At 41.0% G+C, this 12243-nt stretch overlaps 1 protein-coding gene across 2 annotated transcripts in view; it reads left to right on the forward strand.

Annotated features, from left to right (window-relative positions):
* Positions 1 to 12243, forward strand: part of CFTR (CF transmembrane conductance regulator) — a 1194762-nt gene that overhangs the window by 208469 nt on the left and 974050 nt on the right. For both annotated transcript variants that reach the window (XM_086919414.1, XM_086919415.1), the window contains exon 2: positions 617 to 727. In XM_086919414.1, the coding sequence (XP_086775540.1) occupies positions 617 to 727 (111 nt within the window). The remainder of the gene's footprint in view (positions 1 to 616; positions 728 to 12243) is intronic.

A 12243-nucleotide genomic window follows, 5' to 3' on the forward strand; every position in this document is an offset into this window, starting at 1 on the left:
GCAGATAGCAATGCTCCCACTCCCACAAACACCAATAGTGTTATCAGGGGTTACAATTTACAAACAGTGTAAAAATAAAGAAAATTGTGATTTGCCTTCTAGCTCGCTGTATGGTTTACCTGACGAATGAGCAGATGGCTATGATCTGGGATTTGATCAAATCTTTAGTATAGATGCCTCAATGTCATTCTGATCCAGAGATGTCTGGAAGATGGTTTGCCTAGAAGATTAAAGTTCCACATATGGCAATAGTTTAACCTTCCTAGGAGTTCCATGGCTTTCAAAAATGAGAAGACAAGTAAAGTTGATGGACTCTTTAGCTAAGTTTTCCAAAATGAACAATTATGCCCATGTTAGCAAATAGTGCACATGTCACTGCTAGTAAATCTTCTTGTATCTACTTCCTAGAATACCCAGCAAGGCTTTTGTGCTGAGGGGATACTCTTCTTGTATAGTTTACTCTTTGGATGCTGCCTTGATTGACTGTCTCCTTCTAACCGTGTAAATTTTTCCATGTCATGGGTTTAATATGCTTAGGTTGATTATAAGTTAAAATATAATAAGTCACATACAACTCAGCTTCTTTTTTATCTCAGAGTTGTATCATTTGTTTCAGATGGACAAACCCTATTTTGAAAAAAGGTTACAGACAGCGGTTGGAGTTATCAGACATTTACCAAATCCCTTCAGCTGACTCTGCAGATAATCTTTCTGAACGACTGGAAAGGTAAGCTAATGCTTCATTCACCCCTGAAGCACTGTCTGATGATTGGAATTTATTGTGGATAGCAATGCCTCAGTTTCTTCTTCTGTTTCTCGTTTCATGTATATGTGGCTGACATCAGGACATTTTCTTGTCTTTAAACACCCTAGAAATAAACGTTTCACATTGTCTCTTGGTAGCTCGATAATGGATGCTAATCCACTTCCTTATGAATAATTTTGCTAAAACCATGATAATCTTATTCAAAACCACATCGTCCCCCACTACACTTCCCTCTCAGATTATGTTCTTTTCTCTCCCGACATCTTGACACCAGCCTCAGCAGCCAAACATCTTCGAATAAAGTGACACATAAATTATTATTCACAAACACTTCATAGCAGCCAGATTTCAGCCTCTCATAAATGCAAGTGTCAGGGTATTTCTGCCCAGATCATGCAGTTGTGGGGATAACACGTTTCAGACCCTATGTGAGGGACCACACGGCAGGCAGGACTAGTTGGCCTCAAGCTTGGTGGTTGAGGTTAGTTGCTGCTGATCTCACGGAGCTCATACTACTATGGCTCTGCAAACAGACCAAGTGCAACACTTTGTGCACTTGACTTCCAGGCTAGACACGATGAGCAGTCATAAGCTTCTCGGGGAGGCAGTAGAGGGGGACAAGCTCAGAAAGCAACAATAAAACAGCAGTAACAATAATAATGTCCAGTCCATTCCTTCTATTTTTGTTAAATATACATATATATCCACACCAGAACTAATTTCTTTTATGCATAGACTTAGTAGTTATATGCATTGTCTCCACTACTTCTTTTCTGCTCTATTATCTATTTTTATCTCATGAATTGTTGTTTTATGAGGTTTCTATTCACGTTTTCTATATATAATGAAATTACGAATGTTTTTATAAATGTTTTAGATGCGCCTTTTATTGATATAATATGGTTAATTATAACCAATTTTGATGGAGGTAGCTTGCTAATTCTTTTTTAATACTCAAATTCGTGTTCTATCATTATAAGTCTTTTCTTATCACTTTTTTAGACGTGAATATTTGAGCACTGTTATTGAAAGCTTCTTTGCACACTGGGCAGTCTAGTTCAGTCACCTAACCTATAATTCTTGCACTTACTTTTGCACTTTAACGCCTACTAATTTCGAACAAAAATGTCAATATTTTGGAGAGGAACTAGTGACCTATGATTTCGCACATACCTTGAAATAGATCTAAAGTGATCAATTAATGGATTTACCCAGAAAATATTTTAAATTGACGATTGCTGTTTACACTATCTGCTATTTATTATGTGCTATATTTTTTCCTCTCAACATCAAATATGTGCATTTATGCAGATTGAAATATGAAAATACTTTTATATTTGTTACATTGTTACATTTAAAAGATTTTTTAATCTACAATGTATGCTATTAGCCCCGGAGATTGTTTGGCAAATAGTATTTTGTTCATGTTTATAGGTCACATGACTAAATTAGAGGCGGGTAGTAGGCGGAGTGTTCTGCATTATAAAAAAGTGATTTTTACTTGTAACTAACTGCATGTGAACAAGGGCAACTACGCCCGAAACGCGTCATGGCTGTCTTATCTACCATCTTTAAGCTGCAGTAAAAAGAAACTGTCACCTGATTTGTGGTCTGTCTCTGTCTTATATATATATATATATAAAATATATATTCACTGAAAAAACCATAGGTTTCAGCCACGTTATAGTTAGGAATTAGCATTTAAAAAACCTTAGAAATTCACAAAAAAAAACATAAGTTTCACCCATGTTATAGTTAGCTGGACATTTCTCTCGTACAAAACCATAGAAATTCCCCCGTTATAGTTAGTTCAGCTAACTATAACTCGCGCGCCCGCAATGCACTGCTGATGATGTCACATATTACATCACTCATGACATCGTCAGTGACATCACTCATCATATCACTCATGACATCTCAAATGACCTCAGTGAATTACGGTGTACTAAAACCCACTTACTACACAAACCCCCTACCAAACTAGCAATCAGTCACTCATTGGTTCTTCACGATAGAGCAAAAACACCAATGACTAGTCAACCCAGAACATGCGACTTAGATTACATGAAGTAAAGTGGATAACAAAAACACTCTTTCAATATTCTCTTACAAAAGTCAAAAACAAGATATAAATAAAGACACGTGCTACTTTGAAATGTTTATTTCTAACGCTATAATCTCATGCACAGTACCTTAGAAAATACAACCAAACATATTATCAGAAACAAGGTTGTCAGCATTGTTACTATTCTTTGAAATATAAACGGAAAAAGCATCCTATAATGCTAAAGGTAAACAAATTTAAAATATACCTACATTTCACCCACCCTACCTGGCACATTAGTTTATAACTACAGAAAGTCTCATAGGATTACATGGGCACACCCATACCTCTGGTAATCAGCAGTAGTGGATCACATTCAGTGCTCCACAAACTGTCAAGATACAAATGTTCTCCAACTGTGTGTAACTTTGCCTCCACAATGGATTATGAAACGCGCAAGTATCAGAGGTGCCCACAGCTCCATATGTATTATGGCTCGAACATGCGAGGATCATTCTGAATAACAGACACAGTATTCAAGATAACTTTGATGTTCCATGCTCTCACTATACACACAAAACTAGCGAGGCAATTTACAAATCTAGCATACCAAATTATTCTCATATAAAGCAAAATACTCAGCCTTCTCTAAACAATATCACAAGTACGTGTTGTGTGCAAAGCAGAGCAGGAAAGCAAAAATAGCGTGTAAGCTTCTAATAAACCCATGCTAACTTAACAGGCTGTGAGTGCAACGCTCAGCCCCACGGCACCATTTCTTGATCAAAGCATGTGATATAAACGTGGGCGAATTAGGAACGCAGAGTCTAAGCCTAAAAAGCAGAGTCAAGTTCACATTTCCCAAAAAAAGTTATTCAATCTTTGATTGAAAACAGAAACTAAATAATAAAGAATTCGTAGAAAAATCAAAGACTCTAAATCCAACAGCGTGTAAGCACAGTATGTAGCAACAGCCTCCAAGAGGAATTCATTGTTCTCATCTGAAAACATTTCTTCAGCCATCCAATTCAATAGTGAGAATGAACATACATGTTCCTCAACAACCGGAGCCTCTATCACCATCGGAGGTAAACTCGGGTCATCTTCAATGTAACTGCGTGCCAAGAACTCAAGCCCCGCTGCAAAAACATTCCAACATCTCATTATTCCATGTGTCGCTGCTAAGGCCATAATCCCGCCGCCAGAACAGAGCAAGTCATGAACCACTAAGGGGCTCATCAGCTGGTCATAATCCGCGTTGGGAGACACCGTACTGCAGAGACACAAATCCAGGGACCAGTCGAAATCGCAGCTCAGGCAATGGAAGACAGGTTGAACGCATGTGAAAAAGGGAAATCGAAACGATAATCCATAAGCTGCACTCAACGTTGCAAGAGGCAGCGCTCCATGGTAACTAAGCATTCGGTTGCGGAGCAGCAACAGCCGGGACATATTATCGTCTGCTGCAGGATGTGCATCCATATTTATGTAAACAAATTAATAAAAGCACACCGGAAACTAATGCGAGTATTAAGCGCAATCCACCAAAGATGCTGGAAAAAATCGAATGAAAAAATCCCAAAAAGACACCAAATATACTTTCTACAGAAGTCACAAGGCCACTCCTTCTAACTGTAAAAAAGTAAGGTAACCCCGTAGTCAAGGACATATTAAAGATACTCTAAATTAACTCCCAAAAATTCAAGAGCACGTCTGTATTTAATAAATCATGCACTTCTGTGCGGGTGTTTGCTACATAAAGGACAAATGTTTCTGTACAAGATATAAGAGCGACCTCTTTTTGAGACAATAGCGCTCTTATACGACTCATTTGGTTGACTCTGCTTTCAAGGTCGAAATTGACAGCCAGATGGAAACATCCAGCTTCCCATGCAGAGGAGTTAACACAACTTTTTTTTATTCAAACCACACGCTCAGTTACCGTAATCATGTAAGCGAGGCCTGCTAACATTGCACAACAATCTCCATTATTTCAAAGTAAATAACTCCCGTTTCCAGTAAACTGAACGTTGTTATGATAGCAGGTGTCGGACTACCTTTCAAAACTCAGTCCAAATCAGGCGCATCTTGTATAAATGAGCGATGCGTCTACAAATTAAGGAGAGATCTGGCACTACTGTGCAATCCTCACCATTCACCTAGACTTCTTTTCCCTCCCTCAGGCACCTATATGTAAATGGTAATAACAAAGCTTCATGGACATAAGCGCTGCCAAAACATCCATATCGGCCTATTGCATAGTATTTCATGCAAACCTCAAACTTAACCAGGTTAAAAAATAGCGTTATGATACCGTGGATAACCACACACCTGAATTGGATCTCCAATGAGTGACCACTTCTAACCATTCTCATAGCGCGCCCTGTGCTCTGATTTGACAGGGAGAGAGTGATCACACCATAGTTTATACTGCTTATCATTCTCAGCATACGCTACGAATACGCTTCGAGGTTACACGTCGCATCAAAGGTTCCGTGTGACGTCATGTATGGCGCCCCGTACAAAAAAGACGCAAATGTTTTAATTGTTTAAGAACATATATTCATATATTTAATGAACATACTAACAGAAGACTTAATCTAGGATAATTATGGAATATTTTTTTTTTAAGTTTTAAAAATCCTATATTACTTCTATATTGTTTGAGTGCAGCTGCGTGCCCCTCCTCCTGGTACCCTAGACTCCACCACGCCCAGACCCAGTTCATGAGCACGCGTGATCGTCACCACAAAACAATTAGCACGCATATCGCTTTTCCACACATGCTTTTACAACTAGTATGCATTTACCACACATGATAAATGCATAAACTTAATAATGTTTTTTGTTGACCAACACGTGTTGTAATGCCTGTGCCTTACGTCCTTCAAATTAGTTTCTAGGTATACGTGTGACCAACTCTGATAATATCGTAGGCCAAGGACAAACACCGTGGTATCTGTGACACAAAATCTTGTCGATCACAGAGAAAATATGCGCAGGGTAAAATGAAAGTAACAGGTTTAATAAAAATAACGGAGGAAAACTACTAAAATGGCGGTTGGACGGAGTATGTAATCAACGTTTGGCGCCTCGACACTACATTTCAAATAAATATACATACAATATGTTTATTACTATATTACAAAGCTATAGCACCGGATAACACACATGACCCGGGAAAAAAAAGCGGCAAATTTAATACCTAAGATCAGGAAAGGTTTGCTTGTCGAACTTGAAGAAAAAGAAAAAAAAGTGCACTTGCAAACAAGGCTGCGCATGCATAGAGAGTACAAATGATGCAGCAAAAAAAAAAACGGAAAGTTTTACATACTGTCATAGAAATATAGCTCTAAAAATTGCCCCCGTAATTTGCCCCCCCTGGGACCTAATAAACAAAATGGACTTCTAGTTTTTTTTCACCTTTTCCACCACGTACAAGTACTGCACGAGTACCCCGACATTTTTTATTTTTCTTTAAATAAAAATTGAGCCTAAAGATCCATGTACCCCCCTGACCAAGACTATAGGCTCAGAATGTTTCTACCCTGCCCCCTTTCCTTATATCTCAACTTTATTTTACTGTTTTCTTGTGACTCGGCTCTCGCGACAAACAAGATGGCTGCCAACATTTCCTGTTTTGGAATATTGACAACCAATCAGCATGCAGCTCTTGCTCGTAATTGTACGTATTTCCAAACGCGTACGCCTCGATTTTCCTTTAAAAAAATTTAAATATAAAATAGAGCCTAAACATCCATGTACGACCCCCTGAGCAAGCCTAGAGGGTCAGAATGTTTCTAGCCTACCCCCTTCCCTTATTTCTCAAGTTTGCTTTACTGTTTTCTTGTGACTCGGTTCCAGCGAGGCACAAGATGGCCGCTTACACTTCCTGGTTTTGAGTGTTGACAGACAGTTCACAGCCAATCAGCATGCAGCTCGCGCTCGTAATTGAACAGATTTCCGCACGCGTGCTGAACTCCGTCTCTAGATATCGCTATGATTTTACTTGCAATTTTCTCAGAAACTACTGAACGGATTCACACCATTTAACAAAAAGCTCAATCTGCGAACAGAACTCTACCTCCCTGCCAAATTTCTTGTAATTCCGTTCAGCCGTTCGGGCTGTAGCCCTGGCTAAAGGTCCCTATGGAAAATTGCATGGAGAAAACACGTTTTGGAACCCTCTTTTTCTCGGCCCCCACTAGAGGAATCACCCCCAAACTTTCAGGGAAGGAGCGGAACCAAGCAGGCCATTTTCTTGGAGAAATTTACGAAGATTCGTCCACCGGCGCCAAAGTTATTCCAAATAGAATGTTGTGGATTTCCTATGGAAAGTAGGTCCTAACTAATATATATATATATATATATATATATATATATATATATATATATATATATATATATATATATATATATATATATATATATATATATATATATATATATACATATGTATATATATCTATATCCAAGGTAATCTCCCTCCGAGAAAGGAGTAGAAGCCCCAACGAGTAACAGCTTGGAAAGGCCTTTATTGCATTGTTACAGCTCCGGTGGCGGCGAATGCATTTCGGCTTTCGCCTTCGTCAGCGCCCAGCACCAGAATGGGAAATGCGGTGAGTTCTTCCCTACTGCCTGAAGAATGACTGGCGTGGTCCGCTCCTCCCCCTTACCATTGAGCTCACCTGCTGCAGATCGTTTTGGATGATCCGAACTGCAGCCACCAGGATGCCTAGTGACACAGCACCTCGGGTTGGTGAAAATGGGGGGTGGATGAAAATCTCGATGTTGTCGGACATTTGTTGTTGCAGAATAGGGAACACCAAACTGCGCCAATGTTTTTGAAGCCTCTCCTCGAGTCCCCGTCATACCGCCACTGCCCTTGATAAACAAAGTCAAATGTGCAGGGGCTAAATGCAGTGCAAGTTGCCACATGGGAGGTACAATACCCCAACTGCTCGCTTCCTCCGTTGTCAAGGGCGGGTACCAGACGGAATCCATAACTGGAAAGTGGAAAAAAGTTTGTACCAGAAAAAGTCCGGACCCAAATCGTGGCGGGGACTTCTAAACTGCGCTCCTGGCACGCGCAGAACATATCCAAGGTAATCTCCCTCCGAGAAAGGAGTAGAAGCCCAAACGAGGAACAGCTTGGAAAGGCCTTTATTGTATTGTTACAGCTCCGGTGGCGACGAATGCATTTCGGCTTTCGCCTTCTTCAGCGCCCAGCACCAGAATGGGAAATGCGGTGAGTTCTTCCCTACTGCCTGAAGAATGACTGGCGTGGTCCGCTCCTCCCCCTTACCATTGGGCTCACCTGCTGCAGATCGTTTTGGATGATCCGAACTGTAGCTACCAGGATGCCTATTGACACAGCACCTCGGGTTGGTGAAAATGGGGGGTGGATGAAAATCTCGATGTTGTCGGACCCTTGTTGTTGCTCATATATATATTCACTGAAAAAAGCATAGGTTTCACACCAGTTATAGTTAGGAATTAGCATTTAAAAAACCTATTAAATTCACTGAAAAAACCATAGGTTTTACACCTGCAATGCACTGCTGATGACTTCACATATTACATCACTCATGACATGGTCAGTGACATCACTCATGACATCACTGATGATGAGTGATGTCACTGACCATGTCATGAGTGATGTAATATGTGACGTCATCAGCAGTGCATTGCAGGCGCGCAAGTTATAGTGAGTCCAACTAACTATAACGTGGGAATTTCAATGGTTTTATGTCAGTAAAATTTCCAGCTAACTATAACTGGTGTCAAACCTATGGTTTTTTCAGTGAATTTCAAAGGTTTTTTAAATGCTAATTCCTAACTATAACTGGTGTGAAACCTATGGTTTTTTCAGTGAATTTCATAGGTTTTTTAAATGCTAATTCCTAACTATATATAGGGCCTCAAACCTATGTTTTTTTTCAGTGAATTTCAAATGTTTTTTAATAGCAAATTTCTATAGCTATTATTATTATTATTATTATTATTATGTTTCTTATATAGCGCCTGAATCGACCCCCGAAGGGGTATCTCCGCGCTTGCCTTGGGAACCCGTCCTGGCTTTTCCCTGTGAGATAGCCCCTACAGGGCATCCCCAAGGTGAAAGCCAGGCATCCCGCCGCAGGGGGGCCGTTGTGGAGATTAAGCAAGCTTAATGCCCAGAGTTGCCGAGTGTGAACCCATGATTAGGTCAGGCACCGAAGCGAGAATGATCAAGTCCATGGACATTTGAGCTCAAGACCCTGCCGCGTCGGGAATTGAACCCTGGTCCCGGGTCTGACCTCTGCTTCAGGGTCTGCCTGCTCTAACCAGTGAGCCACACTTCTCCACCGCTATGAAATGTAATATTTTTTATAATGAATCCTATATTGTATATTTATGTAATACTATTTTTTTTATGTATAATGTTCATGTTTTGGTTTTTTTTTGCCCTGGAGCGCTCCCGGTGCGTGTACCGGTGAGTGCACCGGTAAGCGCAGTCATGCGGCGCGCCCCGGTGCGCGTACCGGTGAGCGTCCCGTTAGCGCTATTGCCGCAAACGAAAACATCATCGTGACGTATCGCGTAGCCGCGTCAGCATGATACGCACGGCGTAAGCGCATCCGGAAGCACTCAAGCGCAAACGATCGCGCTACGTAAGCGCCCCCGGGCGCGCCCCGGGGCACGTAGCGTAATCTCGTCGGGTCATGTGACCTGAAAATAACATTTTTCATTGGTTCAGGACAGTTTTGGTTTCCAAATTATAAAGCCAGTGTCATGTGACCTGAAAATAACACTTTTCATTGCTTCAGGACAGTTTTGTTTTCCAAAAGATGAAAGCCCCCACCTTTTTTTCTCATTCTCACTTTTTACTTTGACTGAGGAAGACCTGTTTGCAGACCTATTTGTACCTATTTGTACTGAGAAATGGCTACAGTAGCAGCAGCAGCAGGAGCATCTCAACCACCACCACCACCAACACCAACACCACAAGGACCACCACAACACCACAGTGGTAGAGAAGAAGAACAGGAGGAGGAGGAGAGGTGGTACCTGCCTGAAGATACTACCACCTATAAGCCAAAGGAGCACATTGTCTGGGAGTTTTTTAAAATCCCAAGGGGCCTCAATAAAATGAATGCGCCAAAGGTTACTTGTCTGATCTGTGGCACTGTACTTTCCAGGGGGAACCCTGCCAAAAAGTATTCTTTTGGCAACAACACCATGATTCGCCACATGCAACGCCGGCACCCAAACAACTATGCTGCGGCAGAGGTCAGAGAACTGACCAGAAATCCTCCCCAATCTTCACCCAGCACCTCCCAAAGTAAGCAACCCACTCCATCGGGTCCAGAGACAAGTGAGATGGTCCCAAACATCCAAACCCAGTTTGGAGATTACAAAATTGTTTGCAAATTTTGTGGAAGGACAATTTGCTATGGAGAGCAAAGTATTAAACTGATTAACCACACCCCTTTTTACACCTCTCTGCAACGCAGCCCCCGTGCATGTTTGAAGAGGGGGAACTAATTCCCCTTGCATACTGGTGGCCCCTGGAGGCCAACTAGCCCACCAGGAGCCTCCAGTATGCGCCAGGGGGCTGCATTGCCTAGAGGTGTAATGAGGCCACACCCTTTTTTACACCTCTCTGCAACGCAGCCCCCGTGCATGTTTGAAGAGGGGGAACTAATTCCCCTTGCATACTAGGGGTCCCTGGGGGCCAACTAGCCCACCTGGAACCTCCAGTATGCGCCAGAGGGCTACATTGTACAAAGGTGTAATGAGGCTATGCCCCTTTTTACGCTCTCTGCAACGCAGGCCACTGGCGCGTTTGCAGAGGGGGGACTAATTCCCCTTGCATACTGGGGGTCCCTGGGTCATATCTGCCCAAACACCGGTATTCCGAATGATTGAAAATAACTTTTCTTGAGAAACATTCGGATTTGGATTATCAAATCCTATACTTTGGAATTTTTGAAAGACTGACTTTGAGGATGCTATAAATTACTCAAGTCTGCCCGAATTGTGTGGGTAAAATTGATACCTAGTCACTTTGAATAAGAATTTACTAACATTTGGAAGAAATATTTAGTTATATGACAACAGGATACCGACATAACTTGAAGGAAATAAAAACGCCCTGAAGAAGTTCTGTTGTACAGAACGAAACATTTTGGCTGGCTGTGGTACATAAACTTAAGGAATATAAAAGCATTTGAATATACACCAAGATTCAGCGCTTCAATAAGGACTCTAAGTGATATGATTTGATTGGACTTATTGTGCAAGTGGTGCTGTGCCAAACTTTGGAATATTCTCCACTACTCTCTACTACTTACTCTCTCCTACTCCACTACTCTCAAATACTCACTCTACTACTCATTCTCTACTACTCTACTACTTTGTACTACTCTCTCTCTACTACTCACTCCCTACTACTCACTATCTACTACTCTCTTCTACTCACTCTTTACTACTCTCTCTCTCTACTACTCACTCTTTACTACTCACTCTCTACTACTCTCTACTACTCACCCTCTACTACTCACTCTCTACTACTCTCTCTCTACTACTCACTCTCTACTACTCACTCTACTACACACTCTCTACTACTCTCTACTACTCACTCTCTACTACTCTCTCTCTACTAGTCTCTACTACTCACTTTACTACTCACTCTCTACTACTCTCTACTATTCTCTCTCTCTGCTACTCACTCTCTACTGCTCTCTACTACTCACTCTCTACTACTCACTCTCTACTACTCACTCTTTACTACTCTCTACTACTCACTCTCTACTGCTCTCTACTACTCATTCTACTACTTACTCTCTACTACTTTCTACTACTCACTCTCTACTACTCACTCTACTATTCACTCTACTACTCTCTACTACTCACTCTCTGCTACTCTCTCTACTGCTCTCTAGTACTCTCTACTACTCACTCTCTACTCTCTATTATTCACTCTCTACTCTCTACCTCTCTACCTCTCTCTACTTCTCTCTCTACTAGTCTCTACCTCTCTACCGCTACCTCTCTACCTCTACCTCTCTACCTCTACACCTCTACCTCTCTACCTCTCTCTACACGCTCACATATACACATATATATATGCATATATATGCATATGCATTTATATATGTATGTGTATGTATATATATATATATATATATACATACATATATAAACATATATAATCTGTATATCTATATAAATACAAATATAAATGCATGCATACATATACATATATGCATACAGATGCAGGTTATTTACATGAAAGTTTAAAAACAACTAATAAAAGCAAAGCTAAAAAGCCACCTCATTACAAACAGAATGGCTTTAACTTAAACGAGGGCGAGATCTATTGCATTTTCAATGCTTGTTTACTTTGGTTCCATCAAGAAGGCATTCAGATGTGTCACACATTTGCCAT

Source organism: Lissotriton vulgaris, chromosome 1_1 (genome assembly GCF_964263255.1).
Source record: "Lissotriton vulgaris chromosome 1_1, aLisVul1.2, whole genome shotgun sequence".
Lineage (NCBI taxonomy): Eukaryota > Metazoa > Chordata > Amphibia > Caudata > Salamandridae > Lissotriton > Lissotriton vulgaris.